This window comes from Pelodiscus sinensis, chromosome 4 (genome assembly GCF_049634645.1).
Source record: "Pelodiscus sinensis isolate JC-2024 chromosome 4, ASM4963464v1, whole genome shotgun sequence".
NCBI classification, from domain to species: domain Eukaryota; kingdom Metazoa; phylum Chordata; order Testudines; family Trionychidae; genus Pelodiscus; species Pelodiscus sinensis.
The window spans coordinates 97,117,162-97,138,302 of NC_134714.1; the positions used below are offsets into that span (position 1 = coordinate 97,117,162).

Sequence of the window (21,141 nt, forward strand, 5' to 3'; positions counted from 1 at the left end):
ATTGAAACACAAGAGCCATTTAAATTCCATTTTAACTTAGATTAACTATTCATGTCTCTCAGAACACCTTACCTTCAGGCATCTCTGTAAATAATCATAAATCACAGGATAAATCTTTCAGAATAATTTTTAAAGACAATAATTTCAGAGGAAAACTTTTTTCTAGTTTAACCAATATTCAACTGACAACTTTCTTTGTCTTAGTCAATCAAGAAGACAGCTTCTTTGGAGTTCATCTACATAAAATAATCAATCATGTGTGCTGATGCTTAATTGATAGATAATTATATTATCTTCATTGCTGTTATACAATACAAACTTTATTAAAGTAGAAGTTATCTATTATTGGTTTTGGAAAATGTCAAAAAATATAATGTACTTTATAAACTATTTATAAAGGAAGACAGCCTTAGATTTTGTTCAGCTGTTTTTCTATTCAGGATTGGTTTTTAGGAATGTTATCTATATGGAATACTTTAGCGTATTTTTGCAGTTTTCAGTTTCTGCTGAGATTTATTGGGAAGTATGTTTTCCCTTTGGTGGCAGTGCCCGTCTGGAGAAGTAAATTGGTCTCTGACAGGCACCTCTCCTCACTTGCTATGGTAACCATGGCAACAGGCATGTCATAACAGTTCCCACAGTACAGTATGCAGAACTGCTCCTCCGAAAAGATGACAGGTCCTCTGGAAGCAGGAAATCTTACAGAATGCAAAAAGCAACAACCCCAAAGTGACATGAACACCCTGGGAACCTTCAGTTAGCAAATAATCTGCTACTGGAAAAGACAAAAAATTGTAGGGTTTTTTTTGCTAAAAAATGTAACCTTTTTATATTCCTGAGAAACAATTATATTTTAATACAAAATGATGAAGTCCATAATTTGTATAGCTTTTTTTTGCAAAAAAACAAAGAATAAATCATCAGCTAACCTTGCTTTAATCAATATGCATAATATGCACTATTTAAAATATTTTGTTACTATTAATAAAATCAAAACCAAAAAAAATCCATGTAGATAAATTCAGAATTTATGTTTGCTAAAAGCTATTTTAAAATTAAAGCACCTTATCATTTCTGAGATGAGCAATATGTACCTTTTAAGTGTTTGAAGTGTATTCTTTTTAAGCTAGTTAGTTTAATTTAGAAATCTACATGTTAATTTCTGTTTTAGAGAAAATATAGAGAGCTTAAAAATAAAAATGAATTGCTGCAGCTGAAACAATCTTTTTGTAGAATAATCTTTTCCCTGTTCATCCTTTCTTCATACAGCATATTTTGCATGTTTAGGATCTCTGTGTAATGCAACAATAATACAAGTACTTTCAAAATTGAAATAAAATGAAACCCTGATCACACTTTGGATCTACAAGCTATTGCTCTCCACCTTCTATGATAATTCAAGTGACTCTGTGGTATTGCACTCCTTTCCCTTCAGTGAGCCCTGAGAAGGGCTTTCTCTATGCCAAATAGAAATGAGGGTGGACCAGGGGCAGGGCTACATCTTCCCTACTTCCCTTCCCTCCAAAAAACAAAAACAACAAAAAAACAAACAATTGTATTGTATCTGACTAGTGTCCCCCTCCTCCACCCCACACACCTGGAAGAATCCTCTCTCTGTCATTGGTAGAAGCCTAGAAGCTGTAGGAAAGCACACAAGGACATGCATAGGGGGCTCTGATTTTCTGTGGACCTCATGCTGAGGTGGCCAAATTCCAGCGTCTTTGCAAGTTTATTTATGTTTATTTATTTTTGTTTATTTATTTATTTAAATATTTTTACCCCACCTTTCTATTTAGAATATTCAAGGTGGCTTACAAGAACAAACAAAAAAAATACAAATATATATAAAAACTTAATATGTGAGAATTTTAAAATATGAGACCTCAGAAGGACATAACCAACTAAAAACATAGAGAGAGGAGGAACACACACATACAGACTCAAACATTAATAAAAGTATGAGTAAAAAGGGTGGCTTTACCCTGACGCCAGAACAACGCTAGCGTTGGTGCCATGCAAATATCCCAGGAAGAGAATTCCACAGCCTGGGAGCAAAAGCTGAGAATGCCCTGTTCCTCGTAGATGTTAATCTTATCTCCACAAGTGGGGGAACACGAAGCAATGCCTCCCCAGCTGACCTCAATCCCCGGGCAGGTTCATATGGGAGAAGACGGTCCTTCAGATACCCTGGACACAACTTATTTAAGGCTTTATAGGTCACAACTAAAACCTTGAATTGTGCCCGGAAACATACTGGAAGCCAGTGCAGCTGCCGAAGCACTGGCAAAATGTGCTCCATATAACTAGTGTTGGTTAAAACTTGAGCAGCCGCATTCTGGACCAGTTGAAGTTTCTGAAGGCTCTTTAGAGGCAGCCCTACATAAAGGCTACATCTAGACTGGCATGATTTTCTGCAAATGCTTTTAACGGAAAAATTTTCCATTAAAAGCATTTGCGGAAAAGAGCGTCTAGATTGGCACGGACGCTTTTCCGTAATAGCACTTTTTGCGGAAAAGCGTCCGTGCCAATCTAGACGCGCTTTTGCGCAAAAAAGCCCCGATCGCCATATTCACGATCGGGGCTTTTTTGCGCAGAACAAATCTGAGCTGTCTACACTGGCCCTTTTGCGCAAAAGCTTTTCCACAAAAGGACTTTTGCCCGAACGGGAGCAACATAGTATTTCCGCAAGAAGCACTGATTTCTTACATGAGATCGTCAGTGTTCTTGCGGAAATTCAAGCGGCCAGTGTAGACAGCTGGCAAGTTTTTCCGCATAAGCAGCTGCTTCTGCGGAAAAACTTGCCAGTCTAGACACAGCCAAAGTGCATTACAGTAATCCAGTTGGGATGTAACAAGAGTATGGATCACTGTGGCCAAGTCATGTTTGTTCAGTAAGGGTCGCAGCTGGGAGATTAAACCAAGTTGTTCCCTGATGTGTATGGCCCCCAAAACAAAACTAGCTGCTGTTTCTAGTGGTAGTCCACATTTGTAGACCTGATGTGGACATGCATACACACCATGCACCTGAATATAGAAAGTTTTAGTAAGCAGTGTCCATTGGGCTCCACATGCATAGAACTCCTTATGCACCAGTGACAACACAGACCATCACCTCTTCACCTTCTTACCACTGTATGTCTCGAGTCAGAATCCATGTGAACTTCAGTCTTCCTTTTCTGTAAAACTGTGGATACAATTTGTAAATAGTTTCATAACTTAATATTTTAGTGTTTTATTGTTTTTATGGTTACCAGAGTTAGTTTTAAGTACTTTCTGCTTGGGAGAATCTTCTGCCTCCAAAAAGAGATTATTCCAAGAGTTCCTGGGTTCAGAAATTGTTTCTCCTATTCCTGTTCCTTCTCTATTAGCAGCAATCACTATTGCTACCTCTCTTGCCTTGGGAAATCTCCCATTGCCACAAAATGCAACTTTGGCTGTTCCTTCCATCCCCAAACTCTTTAGGAATGAAAGTTCCATCTTCAGAAGCAGTTCATGGAGCAGGCTATGAGATACCATTCATAATTAAATAAAGGGGACCCATCACACCCCTCTTGGAACATCGACCTTAGATAGTAAGTAGCAACTATTCAAGCATGAGCTCAGAAGGGGAGACAAAAACTCTTAGGCCTAAGAAACCCTCTAACAAGAAGAGAGTACATGAACATAGGCATTAGAACAAATTTCCATCCACATCTTCCTCTAAGGGACAGGATTGCTCTCAATAAGAGTTGGGTAAACCACTGTGCATAGTTGCTACAGAATTGGGTTCTCATAAAGAAGTGAGAGAATGAAAGGCAGCGGCTGAATCGAGGACGCCTGGGGCAGAGCCGGACTATCGGAAGGGGGGCTATGAAGGGTCTGGGGTGGCATCCACCCCACCCCAGACCTCTCATAGCCCCCCTTTCCGATAGTCCAGCATATCTGATAATCCAGCATCCCCTGGATCCTAAAGGTGCTGTATTATCAGAAGTTTACTGTACATACAAGAATGATACATATACCAAAATAAGATATACAGATCCAGTGGATTATTACATTAAGATTGATAGGTTACATGAAGTAATTTGTCCAAAGCATCTTTGAGGTAGGCATATCTGTGTCCACAAGTCCATTTTCTAAAGCATGGGGGGATCCTGTCATACAAATGATATATTTTTGTAGAATCATAAGGTTAGAAGAGACCTCAGAAGGTCATTTAGTCCAACCCCCTGCTAAAAGCAGGACCAATCCCTATTAATCTTTAAAGTGCTACTAGACTATTTCTTGTTTTTCCTGTTACAGACTAACTCGTCTACCCCTCTGAAGCTTTTAAATTATCCCAGCCAAGACTTTGTCAAGCTGGGAATTTAAAATCATGAGGGATGGAGATTCCACCACCTCACTAGGTAACCCATTCCAGTGCTTCACCACCCTCCTAGTGAAATAGTTTTTCCTTATACCTAGCCCTCCCTCCCCTACAGCTTGAGATCATTGCTCCTTGTTCTGTCATGTGTTACCACTGAAGAACAGCTTCTTTCCATCCTCTTGCGGTAGTTGAAGGAGCTATCTATTCTTCTCTTCTGTAGACAAAGTAAGCCCAAATCCCTCAGCTTCTCCTCATAAGTCATGTGCTTCATCCCCCTCATCATTTTTGTTGCCCTCCACTGGACTTTCTTCCATATCCTTTCTGTAGTACTCTAGATTTCACCTCACCAGTGCCAAATAAAGGGAATAATTGCTTCTATAGGTCTGCTGACAATGCTCCTACCAATACACCCCAATACACTGTTAGCCTTCTTGGCTACAAGGGCACACTGTTGACTCATATCCAGATTCTCACCCATTGTAATCCACTGATATTTTTCTGCTGAACTTCTGCTTAGCCAGTTGGTCCCCAGCTTATAGCAGTTTTGGGGATTCTTCCATCCCAAGTGCAGGACTCTGTACTTGTCTTTGTTGAACTTCATCAGATTTCCTTTTTCCCATTACTCCAATTTGTCTAGGTTTCTTAGGACCCTATTCCTACCCTCCAGTCTATCTACCTTTCCCCCTAACTTAGTGTCATTTGCCAACTTGCTGAAGTGGAACCCATCACCTCATCCAGCTCTTTAATAAAGATGCTGAAAAAAACCCCAGCCCCAGAATCAACTGTTGGGGCACTCCGCTTGATACCAGCTGTCAACCAGACATTAAGCCGTTGATTGCTACCTGTTGAGCCCAGTGATCTAGCCAGCCATCTATCCACCTTACAGTACATTTATCCAATCCATACTTCTTTAACTTGCAGACAAAAATGCTGTGGGAGGCAGTATCAAAAGCTTTGCTAAAGTCCAGGTATATCAGGTCCACTGCCTTCCCTATACCCACACAGCCAGTTTCCTCATCATAGAAGGCAATCAGGTTGGTCAGGCATGACTTGCCCTTGTTGATTGTACCTGATCACTTTCCTTTTCCAAGTACATCAAAAGAGATTCCTAGAGGATCTCTTCCATGATTTTTCCAGGGGCTGAGTTGAGACTAACCAATCTGTAGTTCCCCAGATTCTCCTTCTTCCCTTTTTTTTAAAGATGGGCACTACATTTGCCTTTTTCTAATCATCTGGGACCTCCCGTGAGTGCCATTAGTTTTCAAAGATAATGTCCGATGGCTCTGCAATCACATCAGCCAACTCTCTCAGCACCCTCGGATGCATTAGATCCTTGTTTCAGTTTTCTAGAGAGACAGCCATAGAAACATTAGTTTTCAGATGGCCATAACATCTGCATCCTGGCATCCCCTCTTGTTTGTTTGACTACTACTTACTAATCTCCCACATGTGGAATACACATAGGAATCCTCATTCAGAGAAGAAATTACTTTCCTGTGTTTATAGGTTCTTCAAAATCTGATCCATTTCTACATTCCTCTACTGTTCTTCTATTCCCACTGCTATGAGTCATCTCCAGATTCATAGTTAAAATAGGAACTGGAGTGGCATTGGTTTCACTGTCCTTTATGCCCACTATTCAGATTGAGGAGTTCTACTAAGCATGTGTGAAGCAATACTTACTAAAAATATTCAGACTCAGGCTTATAGTGCATACCTATGTGTAGTACACAGATATGGACCTCACATCTCAAAGAATCTCCCGTTGCAGGTAAGTAACTTCCATTTTTGCTCTTCTTTTCAAAGCAAGACAATAGTGAAGGCTGTAGCCTGAAACTCCTCTATTTACAGTTAAACATTAAACTAAACAAAAGTACAACTCTGTAAATTAAGCCTGTAAGTCACATGGGGCCTTCATACATTTTGGTCTATGTTGTCATCAGTGTGTTGAATTAAATGTTAATCAATGATTTTACAGACTTTTGCCCAAATGGTCCAGAGCCTGTGGGCCCTGATGCTCTGTTAGCATTAGTGACTCATAGAGTCTTTCACCATCTGTTGCTGTCCAGAAGACTGCAACAGTTCCTCTCTAGCATGAACCTGACAACAGTTGATACATGTTACTTCTTGGTTCCACTGCTGGAATGAGCTTTACTTGGGTATCTTTAAGTTCACCCAGAACCATCACTGGTCTCCTAAGTGGTTCAGGCCAGTCTGAGCTATTTACAATCAAATGCCCTCTCTTAAAGCCTTAAATAACCTGGAATCTTACAATATTTCTTTTTACCATATCCTTGTGAAATAATTAAAATGGGCTGGTAATGACTTACTGTTTGGAATTAAATTTGAACAATCTGTAAGTTAATACTTTCAGGTCATTGGGAGTTGTACTTACTTTACTGTTTTAATTTGGTCTTTCATATTTAGTCATAGGACTTTCTCAATTAACTTGAAAGATGCAGGTCAAAGGTTTGTTTTCCATAGCTTTTGAGTGACTGCTTTAGTGTTCTTGTTTTGTGGTTAATTTTCTATATCTGCAGTGTCTAGCTGCTAAAGCAATAGTACTGTAGAAAAAGAGTTAAGTTAATTCATTTAATATAAAATAATTTGTTTATACAATTTCTAACATTGTGTAATGTATTTTAAATTATCAGTTCTGTTCTATGGCACAAGTTTGCAGGTTCAGAACTTTAGTCTGCTGTTTGCCTCATAGTTAAAAGAATCAAGTGAAGTCTGTCATAATATCAACCATCCTCGTAAAAATTATGTAACACAGAAAATATACTTTGTCCTCAACTAAACAAGCAAAGGAACTTTTAGCATTTTTGGTATTAATGTATCATTATTTTGGAGTGTGAAGTTCTCATGCCCATCCTACAAAGAGAAATTAAGTGTTGTCCTATACAGACTTGTTCATCTTTAGAGCAGTTGATTAGCTAACTTTCTGAATCAGTTTTGTAAACATATTTATAAGCTGCTCTTTTTTTTTCTTTGACCAAAAAAGGCAATTTTTTTCTTAATTGCAAAAGGTCAGAGCAAATCCTATTTCTATTGATTACCTGTGTGTTATTTACTTTATTGTTATACTTTGAACACCATTTATTTTTGCTGCTGACTGTTGAGAAAAACTGGACAAATCTAATTTTGTAATTGATCCATAGTTTGTGAATTGCTTAAATATTACAAAAAAAGGGAATTTTCTAGAAAATTGTTTATCCCTATCATTCTCTTTGAGTAGATTCTCAACTCTTACCATTCTGGCCAAAATTATTTAGAATTCCAACACTTAGATCAGGGGTGGACAATAATTTTCGCAGTGGGGCCTCTTCATGAATTTTGACCTCAGGTGGAAGGGGTGGTGCTGGAAGCTGCAAAGAGAGAGAGTGTGAGTGTGAAAGAGAGAGATTCTCCCGTGTGCTCCCTTTGTGGCCGAGGTTGTGTCTGCAATTTTTGGCCTGGCTGTTCTCCAGGAGTAGAAATGTCCCCGAAGGATTTCAGGTCCATTGCCTGGAACCAGGCATCATCTTACCCCCTTGCTGTGGCTGCTGGGAGTTGAGGGGGACCCAGGCCCGCCCATTCCCAAGGACCCTGTAAGTAGCAGTTGCCTGCTAAGAGTCTCTAGTGCCTGCTGTTACTTGCTCCCTCAGCTACTTCCCCAAGACACTGCTCTGTCCAGTTCCATCTCTCAGGATTGGAGGCCTAGCTCTCAATGCACCCTGTCCTGGGTTCTGTAAAAATCTGTAGCTTGTCTTTGGCCTCTGGACCTGAATCTGAACCAGGTCTAAAGTTGAACTCGCACTCAGAGCTGTCCATGGTGCTGCTGTCCTCCCAGGCAATGTCTAGGGGTACGTCTAGACTACATGCCTCTGTCGCCAGAGGAATGTAGATTAGGCTACCAGACATAGGAAAGTGAAGCGGCGATTTAAATAATCCACTATATATGGACTCTCCTTCATTCAGAGTTTTTCTTCCAAAATAGCTTATTTCAAAATAAGCGTGCAGTGTAGACATACCCTGAAAATCAAAGCACCAATCTTATCTATTCTGAGGAGTCCATCAGTTCTAGAGCTTACTGCTTCCTATAGGAAGAAGCTATTAATTCCTTATGTCTGGTAAGAAAATAATGCATCTTTATTCGTACTTTTTGCATTTGACAACATTGTTTCATATAGTTAATTTAACTTTTGGTGAATGAGCCACATTCCCTCCAGCAAAAGGGTATGTACCATCAATATTTACTTTTTAATGTTTTCAATATATACATTTATTCCGTAAAAATAGTGCCTCTCCATTGCCATAGTGGCTCCTTGAAACATTTGAAAAATAAAATTATGCAAATAAATTACCCCAAGAGACCCCCCCCCTTCATCCAGTTGTTAATATGAATATTAAGGGAAGCTAAAACATATATTTGATCTTTTTGTTCTTTAACCAGAGTCCTCCCCCATCTCTTTTGTCTATGGAAAATACATGTGCTTTGTAGCATTCCCCAGTGGTCAATAAAATGGACATTTTTCAGACTGAGAATGCTGTAAATTTCTAAAGTAAGTGATCATCAGTTGCCCTGACAATTGCTCTTTCTTTTAAACAAGGGGCTATAATTCAGGCATCCCTGTTGACTGCTAATGTGGTACAGGTTGAACCTCCCTGTTCTGGCACCCTCAGGACCTGACCCGTCCTGAATGAGGGGATTTGCTGGATTGGACCAAGAGAGGTCCCTCCCTTCATGGCCTGTGCTGAATTGCTGCTCCCTAGCTAGGGCTCCAGCCCAGCCCCACTGATGCCTGGCCAGTTGTGAGCCTCCAGGCAGAGCTCTCTAGTTGCAGCTGGCTCTGCTGCTGCTGGGATCAGAGCTCCCTGGCCGCAGTGGGGGCTGGAGCTCCCTGGCTGTCGCAGGGGCCAGACCTCGCGGCAGGGGCCAGAGTTCCCCGCTGCGCCACACTCCATCCCTGCCAACACAGGACTCCCTCATGGCCAGACCTCCCTATATGTAGGCTCTGTGGTCCTGCCAAACCACGGATATTGCCGGACCAGAAAGTCCTGGTTAATGGAGGTACAACCTGTAGTATGACAGAGGAAGAGGGATGGTCTTTCAGGTAGGTGGGTCCTAGGTATTTTAGGGCTTTATAGGTTCAAAACCAACACCTTAAATTCTACCAAGTACCTTGTAAGTAGCCAGTGCAGATCCCAAAACAATGGTGCCAGGTGCTATTAGAAAGATGTATCCTACAACAAACGAGCTGCCAAATTCTTCACCAGCTACTATTTCTTGATAGATTTTTAAACATAGGTCAGTATAAAGCTCATTGCAGTAGTCTCATCTGGAGGGGATGAAGTTGTCGATGGTAGTTGCAAAGTCTCACTCAGTTGCAAAGAAACTGGAACAACTTTCTGACTTCATACAGATGAAAAAACCCCACCTAGCCAATATACCAGCTTTTCTAGTCATCGAAACAGCAGCAGTAGAGCTGAAAGTGAACAGATAGCAAACAGAGGACAAATATGTACACAAGGAAAGAAGAGGACAAAAGAAAGGAGAACTTGAAAGTGTTTGGTTATTGATGTCTGGTGCTCTCAAAAGACCCTTCTGAAGGTAGAGAGGAAAAGAAAATACCCTAATAATTTTTTAAAAGAAATTGGAGGAAACAAGCACAATCATAATATATATTTAAAAGGTGTTTTATAAGAACATTATCTCACTTTTAACAGGTTTTTGAGCTTAAACAGAGGTCTTGTTCAGGTCACCTGAAAGCTTGTCTTTCTCACCAACTGAAGTTGGTCCAATGAAATATATTACCTCAGTCATCTTATGTCTCTAATATCTTGGGACTGACACAGCCACTACGTCACTTTAATTAGTCACTCTCAAAAAAATTAAATTAATAGTTTCCTTTTAGTTCCATTTCTTCTACCAAATACATACTTGATAATCAAACTTCGCATGCTGTGCTATTGAGGCAAAAATTGGCCCTATTATATTTTTCCTCTCCATGGGCTCTCTTACACTATCATATGCTTACTTCAAGCTATCGAGTTACTATGGACATGCATGCTGTCAATTACAGAAGTTTTAAACATTATTTGTCCATTTGATGTGACTTGTTTTTCTTCTAAATATAAGAAATACAAATTAGTCGTATTTTTTTTCTCATCTTCACTAGAAAAAACAAAAAAATATTCTGCGGATAGGAATTCAGAGCCTTGGTTCAGTGTTGTGGGGAGATGACATTTGTTGCACTGATAATCCGGAATATATTCATAGTCTTACGACATTTTTGTACGTTCTCCGTGGTCTCCTCAGAATGTCTTTATCAGCATGCATCATCACAGTGCCATCCCATCTTATCCAGGTAGGAGTATTCAGATTGCTTCTTTTTATAATTTGTTTTGTGTGGTTTGGTGTGCACAAAAAATTTAATGAGTAAAATGGATTGAAGTGTCAGTAATGATCTTTTAAATTGCATCCTGTTGCAGTTGTTTTGCATCAGTAGCAGATTGATTTCTAGATGAAATTTTACCTCATGTATTATATTTTTTCTGACATACAGTAAATTCTTCAACATTATTTATATTCTGAATTTATAGTTCAGAAATTACTAGCAAATAACAGTCATTCATAAACTTTTTGAGTGAGCCAAGAGAATAAAACCAATTTAAGATGTTCTGAATAAGCATCCTTCAGCTCAGCATCTTATGTTTTAAAAATGGACTTAATATAGTTTTATCATATTTCTTCTGTGTTTTTGTGATGCAACAGTACACTGCATTATCTAGAAACACCTAAATATAATATTGGCTTAGATACAGGTATAGCTGTCATATGACTTTGCTATGTATAAAATAGAATAGGTAGAATGTAATAGAGATAGAGGGTCCAGTTCTACTAGGAAAAGTTCTGCATTTCCTCTGACTTCCAAAAGATTCTAAATCTAGAACGGGGAGATCTGGGTTTGCTCCTTTATTCTGCTGCAAATTTCCAATGTGTTCACAAGTAGGGATGTTAAATTTAGACTAATTGGCTAATTGAATAGTCGATACAATTTGGCAAAAGCGCTATGGGGAGCATGAGGCCAGCGGGTGACTCAAGAAGTCTCCTGCTGGCCTCATGCTCCCCACAGCATTTCAAAGGGGCAGCACCGCATGGAGCCTGTGGTCAGCGGTGGCGTCCCCAGCTGACTCCGGGCTTTACACAGTGCTGCCACTTTGAAATGCTGCATGCAGCCCGGGGCCAGCTGGGGACTCCCCAGCTGCATGTGGTGTTTCAATGCAACAAACCCCAGGCTCCACGCAATGCTGCCGCTTTGAAGCACCCCATCCTCTTCCTCTCCCCTCCCCTCCTCTCCTGCCTCTTTCTGATAGAGGCATCAAGGAGTGGGGGAACATTTTCATATCTGATAGTTGACTAGTCATTTACATCCCTCCTCTCAAGCAAGTCAGTTAATCTGTCTGGATATGTCTACACTTGCCCCCTAGTTCGGACTATGGAGGCAAATGAAGCATACCGAAGTTGCTAATTAAGCTCAGGATTTAAATATCCTGCGCTTGATTAGCATATTCACGGCCAGTTGCCATTTTAAAATGCCGGTTGCCCGATTTAACTTGCTGCCTATAGATGCGGTAGTCCGATCCAAAACCCTTCCCTCGAATTAACTATTACTCCTCATTGCAGTTTCAAATGCCTGCATTTGTATCCCTAGTTCGAACTAGGGTGCAAGTGTAGACATACCCCTAGCTGTTCATCTTAAGCACAAAAAAAACCATTTGCCTATTTTCCTTAGGTGAGAGCCCAATGAGGGTATTTTCCACATACTTTCTAGGGAGAAGCCTGCTTTCTGTTCTGCTATAAATTCTTGGCTTCTGATAGCACGAAGACCTGTCTTAGATACATAAAGCACTTCCCTCTCCACTCCCCTCTAATTGAGAACTCCTAAAGTGACTGCCAGTTGGTTTCTTGTTGACTCTGATACTCTACTGAAATGAGGAATTTTAGGGAAGTTGATGGGAGAATTTTTCCCATCAGTTTCCCCCCAGTGGTTACCCCATGGTAACTCAATCTAAGGTACGTAAACTCCAGCTACAGTATTCATGTAGCAAGAATTGAGTAAATTAGATCAACTTTGCCCGATGTTGTAGACCTGCCCTTAGAGATACACTGCCATTTTCTGCTGAGCAGGAGCTGGGAATGTCCTTTTCCCACGCCATGGCTATGTCTACACTCGCGGCTTGCCGTTCTTCCTGAAAAGTAATAGGTGTAACGGCATTGCGCAAGAGGGTTTTTCTTGCGCAAGAAGGGGCAGTGTAGACGCTCCTTCTTGTGCAAGAGCTTCTTCTGAAAAAAATGGTGACTCATCAGGTATGCAAATGAGGCTCAGCGATATTCCATGCTTAGCCTCATTTGCATATTACTCGCGCAAGAAGCCACAAGTATAGACACAGCCATCTGTTTTGCCATCATGTTATAATCCTTTTTAATAACATTATATTATCAGCTTTAGACACAGACAAAATATAATTGCCAGCTAACACATCTGCTGGAATGCTATCTAATACCTTAACATTTTAAATAACCTTTTAAACCTTCCCATTCCAATTGTATTTTAGCTAACAAGCACAGTGGTTTCAAATTGTTCTAGGAGTTTGACGTTTTCATCTCTTACCCCACATATTTTCTCCTCTTTGTTATTCCCATGTTCTCTCAAACTCTTTCCTGCATCCTTCTATGATCTCATGTGTGCCGCTTACTCTCTCCCATTCCCTAGCACATTTTCATCCTCTTGCCTTCCCTGTCACCCTCATACCATATTTACCGACTCTTTGCAGTGTTCTTTTCTGCCTCCCGATAGCATTTGGTGGTATATTCTTCTTTAATGGCCGTTTGGATTCATTCATTTGTTGAGAAGACTGGAGGCAATGTCCATATTTGCTAATGATACACAGGATGTAGAGTAATTGCAGCCATCTTAACGATGGCCAGCCTATGGCCGCAGTCCTATTGAAAACAATGGGACAGCATGGCCATTTTTAAACCGTTTCTTCAGTTTTGATCCTATGATTTTGCTGGCATGAGCATATGTATGTGTGTGTTTATAGGCATGTTGAGGCTGTTACCAGAGACCACTCCATAAAACTCACTGTATGTTGCTGTAAGGAGAGAATTGCTTGCCAATCACTTGACACCCTGAGTCTGTGAATGAATCTGCGTCTCCACCAGTCTGTCAGTAGAGTTGAGTCCTCTCTAGTGAACATAAGGGACAGAAAGGGAATGGATTAGTGTGTGTCTGCTGTTTCTCCTGCCATTTATGGCTCCATCAGGATTGGCACTGTCCTTTTTCTGCTCTCTCACTCTCTAAATTGAACATCAGAACTGGCATGTGAGCAGTTCTAATTGGTAATTCTTTAGACAGTTCTTGAAGTTAGAGCTGACAGGACAAGGACCCCAAAGTCTTCTGAAAGACTGCTTCTGTCCAAGTGTTGTGGAGCTTCCTCCTTAAGAAGTAAAATGAGGTGAAGAAATGTATAAGTTGAAATCAGGGAGGAGGGAGGACAGAAGTAATGAAGGCCTTTATAGTGCAAAGGTTGGTATTTTAAAGGAAATAAGGAATGCTCAGAGAAATTTGGAAAAGGAGGGTGCACAGAGATATTTGAAATTAAATATAAGGATGAAACAGTGATGAGGTGCATAGGAAGAACTATGAAGTGCCAGTGGATTAGTGGGACTGAAAGCTGATATTGGGGTTTAGAGCTGGTGTTAAATTTTTAAATCTTAATTGCATGAAGTAGGTCTGTATACTCTGAAGCTAGGTGTATGAGGGAGGAGTTTAGTTAGGAAAGTTTGTTGGAGGGAATCAGAAAAGTGTGCCTGGAAATATTTTGGCAGCACAAGGTGACTAATAGAAATGAAAGAAATGTCTCTGGAGCCCATTTACAAAAATCAGGTTCTAGTCCTTTCCTCCACCCCAACATATCTGGGAAGTTGGGATCATTGTTATACACCACAAGATTTCATGATTTCATTTCACCTGGCCACCATATGTATTGGAAGAGGGAAGAGAAGGATGATGTGGCAACATATACTTGGTAAGATGCAGGGAGTTGATCCTAAGGTGCATTCATTCAGTCAGTACACACTCAGTTTTGCTAACTCAGCTTAACCAGTGGCTACTTCAGTTTCTCGGCATCTTAAAAATGTACCAAAACTAGGACAAAACATTGTGTTGGTTTTTTTTGTAAATTTGAGAGATATCATCACTGGTCAGTGAGGTGTGTCATGTTGATTGCTAAGCACCCTCAGACCTATAGACTTGCAGGATCAGCATTTTAGGCATTTATTTTACTTTGTGTTTACATATAGTGGAGTAAAATCTGCCTTCATTTACACCCTGCAAGGACACTGTAGGCAGAATTTTGCTCCAGTAATTACTTTCTACTGTATCTGTCTGTTCCTGCAGATTATGTCAGTAATACAAGCAGTCAGTTTTCTATTTTTAGTTCTTAACATTCTGTCAGGCTTGTACGTTGATGATTAGCTGCTCTCATATTTTTGGCTTACTTTCTATGTTTAATTTTATTGTAGGCAACCAACACGTAATTAAGGCAATGGTAAAAGGATGAAATAAACAGTAAGGTTGGTTCAGAATTGATGTTAAAATGTGACTTTTCAAATTAACAGTGTGAAAGGCAATGAAAAAAACCCTTTGCATCTAATATTTTGTGTATGCAGTTCAGAGAAACTTATTTGTTAGGACTGGTGATTAATTCCATTATTCAGTTCCATTATATATAAACTCTACCTGCCTAATGGAATTATGTGGTTATGAGATTTTATTTCAGTCTTATGCATTAGAATCAATAACTGTCCAGTTTAAAATAGGGATGTGAAAGGTTAACCGGTTAACCGGTAATCATCAGCCTAAATGGGTGACCCTTAATGAGTGATGCTTACCAGTTCTGGTTAAGCAGTGGGGGCTGGAGCATCTCCCTGCCCACCACGGTCGGGGTACTGGTCCAGGCAGACAGGTCCCACTGCAGACAGTGGCTCCTTTGGCCACCCAGAATAGCACCTGTCCACGGCGAGCCCGGGCGCACCGCAAGCAGGGGCTTCTCTGGCCCCGCAATAGCAAACCCTGTCAGCTGCAGGGGCACTTTGGCCCAGCTAGAGCAACCCATCTCTGTAGCAGTCATGCCGCTCCAGCCCAGCCACGGTGGGTGGGGAGACTTTTCTACCCCAGCCGGTTTGGAGTGGCCTCCCTGCCTGCTTACCCTTTAATCAGTTAACCAGTCAAACATTACGTTTAACCAGTTAACCAATTAAACGAGAATTTACATCCCTAGTTCAAAATGTCTACTCCACAGTAACAGTTCAGATATTCTGCAGGGAAAAAAACACCAGAAACTTTAGTCTTTGTTTTGCTGCAACAGATTGCTTTGAACAGTTGTGAAAATGGTTAGACTTCATACATCCTTCTTTAAGCACTAAAGTGAATTGTCATTAAGAGGAGCAAAGCTGCTGAAGTTTTCCTATATCCCACATTATTCAGTTCCCAGAGCCCTGCTGTGTAGTTGTTCCACTCTCCAAGAAGCCTGTTAAAGAGCCCCCGAGAGCATGTGCACAGCCCTCCATGTTAATAGTTAATTGGTGAGGATGGCAAGATGAGAGGACAGCCGAACATGTAGTCTCTCAGGCTCAAGCTGTAGGCAGACCTTTAGTTATAACAACAGCAGAGGCAGACCTTTAGTTATAACAACAGCAGCTGTTCGCATTCTCAGAACTCAACTACTCACAACACCATTGCTGGTGTTTCTTAGTGGATTAAAAAAGTAAAGTACAGTGTTGTTTTTCCATAAAAACAAAAATTAAAACATTTACTTCACGTTTATTTCTATATACCTGTTAATTTTGATATTACCAAGAATATGTAATCCTGCTTAGCTTATGTTTTTTAGTCACATTTAAAAATCAAAATACTGAAAGTATATACAATATACACCATTTTATAAGGTATGTTAAATTTCACGTAATTATTCACTTTACAGCTATTTCATTTTTATCATTATTTGACTAAATTATTTTTTGTCTGCTGAATAATTCAGTAGGTAATTCTGAAAGGGAAATTACATTTAAATAATTTCCAGCGGTAAACATTTTAAATTACAAATACATTTTATATATATAAATATTTTTGTTTCTATAGAATGACCATAGCAAAAATAATCTTGTGGGGGCTTAACTTTTAACAAGTTTCTTCTTAGAAATACAGGAATTTTAAGAGAATCACATTAATAGTCTTTCTGTTCTAACTGTTCTGTCTCAGATAATGGCTTGTTCCAAAGACAGTGCAACAAAACCTATAGTTGAAAACTTATTGAATAACCTTTCACTGAGAAGATTCTTTTCAGCCCCACCAGATAGTGGTTAGTTTATACCTTAAAGCATGAGGTTTCTTTTCTTTATATTTTAAAACAATTCTTCCTAATGTTATGGTCGAAGTTCTTATCTTTTTCAGTCACTCTTTGTGCTCTTTGATTTATGTAACTTCCATTACTAACTAGTTCTTTATACCTTCCATCTAGGGATGTAAAATCCCACCTGACCAGGCTAGAGCAGCCACAAGCGGGTAGCTGCTCCAGCCAGGCCCGTGGCACAACACGGTGAGCCCAGCCGGGCTGGAGCAGTCCCCCACCTGTGGATGCTTCTTAACTAGTTATCCAGCTAGTAAGGCAATGCTTACCCCTATACTACTTGAAGTATTCATGACCTTGTATTTATCAACTTTGAATTTCATCCCCTGTTATATGAAGCTCATTCACCTAGCTTTGAAAGGTCCTTCTGAAGTTTCTCGTGTTCTTTAGTCCTAACTAATCAAAAGGCAGAGTCAATAATCATTCTAAACTTTTTGTAGCATGTACAATGATAATTTCAAAATCTAAATTTTTGCAATTTTTTTTCAGAATTACTTGATAAAATTATAATCCACCATAGAACATTGTCAGTTTTAATAGTGTTTACAATTGCAGAGTTTTCTAGTGGCAAACTATGTGCTAGAGAGAAAGGACAGTTCTCACTTCATGTTTCTTGACTGAACAATTTAGGAATACATTATGTTGGCAGAGGAATTTCAGTAACGACACTAAAAATGTACCGAGTTACAAATTTTATTCGCATGATGCGTGACAAGTTTTACTTGATTGATATTTTGTGCTGATTGAAAGCACTCTTATCTGAAACATTCTGTCAGGTAATAAATATTGAGATGCTTATGAATTGTGATTTATATAGTTGATGGAAGGTTACTTTTCAAGTCTTTCCAGCACTGCTTTGAAATGCTCAGTGCCAGTGAAATCCATTTGTATATTTAAGGAGAATGAATTTAAATTTTTAAAAATACTGATAATTAAATGGACTATTTTCAAGCTGTCCAAATTTGAGAATTGATATGGAAATGAATGAGGTATTTTATGATATTTTGGAGTACAATCATAGCAAATGTTTTTATGCAGTAGAATATAATACAAATTGCTCTGATGCTACAGTGATGGGCAATATTGGAAGTCCTAAAGGGTAAAGTACATAGCTAGAAGCTAAAGAAATCTGCCCATTAACTTTTTTCAAAAGTTACTAGAAATTAAGTAATTAGTTACCTTTGTCATACTTTGTTTCAAATCCAATGTCAGGTTTTTTTTCCAAAAAAATTAGCATTACAGTACCTTTTTATGCATTTGTAGCAAGTTCCATATAAGTCAGATGCACAAGCAAACTTTTCAATACGTGATGATCAGATAAATTATGATATCAATTTGTTCCTTGAAAGAATCTTTCAAGTTCTTTCATTGCAGATGTCCCTTCTTTTAAATAGGAAGCAACCTCATTGGAAAGAACTGCCACCAACTGTATTAGTCAGCATGTACCAGGGGAAATTAATTGACTAATGAAAAGTCAGTATGAATAAGCTTTGTTATAGTTCTCCTCTTGAGAGAACCTAATAAGGTCCTGGTTAGTGTCTTATTTTCTTTATTTCATCTGATATGTTTAAAAATTAATCTCTTACAATATTAATGTACTGATGCTTTGAATTCACTGAAGTGAATACATGTTACAGTATGTTTCAGTGTAGAAAAAATTCAGAAACAAACCTTTTCACATCCATAGGCTTTTGTGTTCGTGCTGAGTATTTTAGCAGCTAAACTCTATATTAAACATCAAGCAAGAGAGTGCTTTAGAATCTGCCATTACTATTACTAATATAAGATTGGGAGATGTGAACTATAGCTTGAGAATTTCCATGTGAAATCTTTATTCTTAAAACAAGAATTAAGAATGATTCCATGCTGTAAAACTTACACTTTGTGAATTCACAGACACTGAATAACATGAAGATGTAGCCTTTATGTAAAAAATTGTACCAAGACCATCTATTATACAACCTTTATACCTTAGTTTTTAATTCTCTTCAAAATAGAAAGTATGAGAATAAGACTTATACGTTTGTTGAATTTTATTGTGTTGATTTAATATTCACAATCACATGTATAGGAGATATTCGACAGTAACAATCATACAGAAAAGTGTAGATTATAATGAATTTATGATACAGATATGCTAGATTGATAATCATCCTTGTTCTTAATCATCCTTGTTCATTTTTGTATATACAGTTATTCTCCTAGGGTATGTCTAGACTACAAACCTCTTTCAAAAGAGGCTTTTTTGAAATAATCTTTTGAAAAAGCCTCTTTCGAAAGAGAGCGTCTAGACTACAGCCAGTACTTTCAAAAACGCGAGCCGCTTTTTCAAAAGAGAGCACGCAGGCAGTCTGAATGCTCTCTTTCGAAAAAGCAGTTTGCATTCAATGACGCCTCTTTTCGAAAGAGCACTTTCAAAAAAAGGCGTTATCCCTCGTAAAATGAGGTTTTCTGTGATTGAAAAAACTGCGCATTCTTTTGATTTACTTTTAAAAGACAGTCTACACACAAGGGAAGTTTTTTAGAAAAAAAGACCACTTTTTTCGAAAAAACTCTGTAATCTAGACACACCACTAGATACTATTTTTTCTACATGTATAGAAGCTTATTAAAATTAAGGTCAAATAGAGGCTTCAAGAAATGTATAATATAAAACTAAATTGTATTGCTGAAAATAGTTTTGTTAATATTTATCATATTCACTTGTTAAGCAGCAAATATAATTGTAGCATTTTTTACTTTCATACTATCAGTATAAAGTGGCTACCAGAATGTATAATGGTTTTCTCATTTTTTATTTGGTGCCAACTGCAGCTTTGGGTAGTAGATACCATATTTGCTTTGTTCATAACTATATATTTAGTGAAGCTTAAGTCGCTATATATACTATGACACGGTATATGGAAGTATGTATGTGCATATACAGTATATTAGATTGTTTCCATCATTTCAAACTTTTTTCTCTTCAGAAGCATGTGTGTTCCTGTTTATGTAAAAAATAACCTTATTTCTCACCAACATCTTCTGTATGCAATGTGTGTATTCACCTTTATATACAGAAACCATGGGTAAGTTTGGTTTTCTAAAATAAAACTATAAGCAAATCATAACAGTAAAATGAACATTTAAATGCGACATAGCAACATTTTACTTCATGTATCCATTTATTATGAAAATAATTTTAAAGATTGGACCGCTTTTTTAAAAAACTTGAAACAAAAGTTATCAAATGCATCATAGAACTAAATAGTTAAATGTCTCATCACAGTATGGAAATAGTCATCTGTTCCAGCATATGGAATCTTTTGGCTGCTGGACTAAGTAGTTAATATAATGCCCAGTGTCCAGGCGTGGACACAACTGTTATGAAGCAGAAGGGAGGAGGCTTATTTTTGAGCCCTTTTGTACACTGCTAAATAGAAACTTAAAAAAAAATCAGGGTGTATTATCTACTTTAGCAAATAATTTTGTTAGATTCTGTTTATAGTTTTCTAAAGTGATGTTAATTTTTACATAAATAACATGATAAGCTGTAGTGGTAAGGCGATATAAATGTTGTTTTAAATCTTTTTTGAGTGTTACCCGTCAGTATAAATTAGGACAATTTGTGATAGCCTACTTTCTATTTAAATTGTTATAAATGTATTTTCTGTGAAGAATGGCATTCTAAAATGTGCAGTATTTGTTACAGTAACATTTTATGTATGAACTGTTGATGTTGTTTTAAAAGCTGAAGTTTCTAGATCAGCTCTCAACTTACATCTTTGTGTTTTAGACCTGCTCTATTAATTACATTATCATTGTAATATAAAGGAATGCTACATCTTTAATGATGTTTTTGTGCCTTGTGTAGTTAAGCTTTAATGCTAGGGAGAAAAAAAAGATTAAATTAGCCTTGTAACCTCTTTCTCTTCCAGACTGATGATGGAAAATAAAAGCTCTTAGCCACAAAATGTAACACTTAGAATTAATATTTAATTAGACCGGCAAATTGTACACTGTGGCTGAAAGCTTCCAAAGAGTTGTTAGTGCCACAATTGACCTACAAGTTTAATAATAACTCACTTCTAGAAGCAAGTGCCAGTTCAGCATAGTGGAACCACTGTAAAAAAGTCCTGTGAGATTAAAATCAGCAAACCAAATGGCAGGCGAGGATTCCTGGGATGGAGCCTTCTGGAAAGCTAGGAGCTGGAGTAGCTTTTCAGCCAGGATTCAGATGAGAACAGTGGGTGAAAAAACTGATTCCTCCTGTTCTGGGAGCTTCTGGTTGTAGGCCAGATTTCTGGAACAGATTTTTACTAAAATGCTCTTACTGCAAGTGTTAAAATACCTCACAAT

At 38.5% G+C, this 21,141-nt stretch overlaps 1 protein-coding gene across 5 annotated transcripts in view; it reads left to right on the plus strand.

Moving 5' to 3' along the window:
- The window catches only part of ELP4 (elongator acetyltransferase complex subunit 4), a 345,800-nt gene that overhangs the window by 104,977 nt on the left and 219,682 nt on the right, over positions 1-21,141 (plus strand). For 4 of the 5 annotated variants that reach the window (XM_014576421.3, XM_075927788.1, XM_006128898.4 and 1 more), the window contains exon 7: positions 10,506-10,694. The exons of the other annotated variant lie outside the window; for it this stretch is intronic. In XM_014576421.3, coding sequence (XP_014431907.2) covers positions 10,506-10,694 — 189 coding nt within the window. The remainder of the gene's footprint in view (positions 1-10,505; positions 10,695-21,141) is intronic. 5 annotated transcript variants of the gene reach the window in all.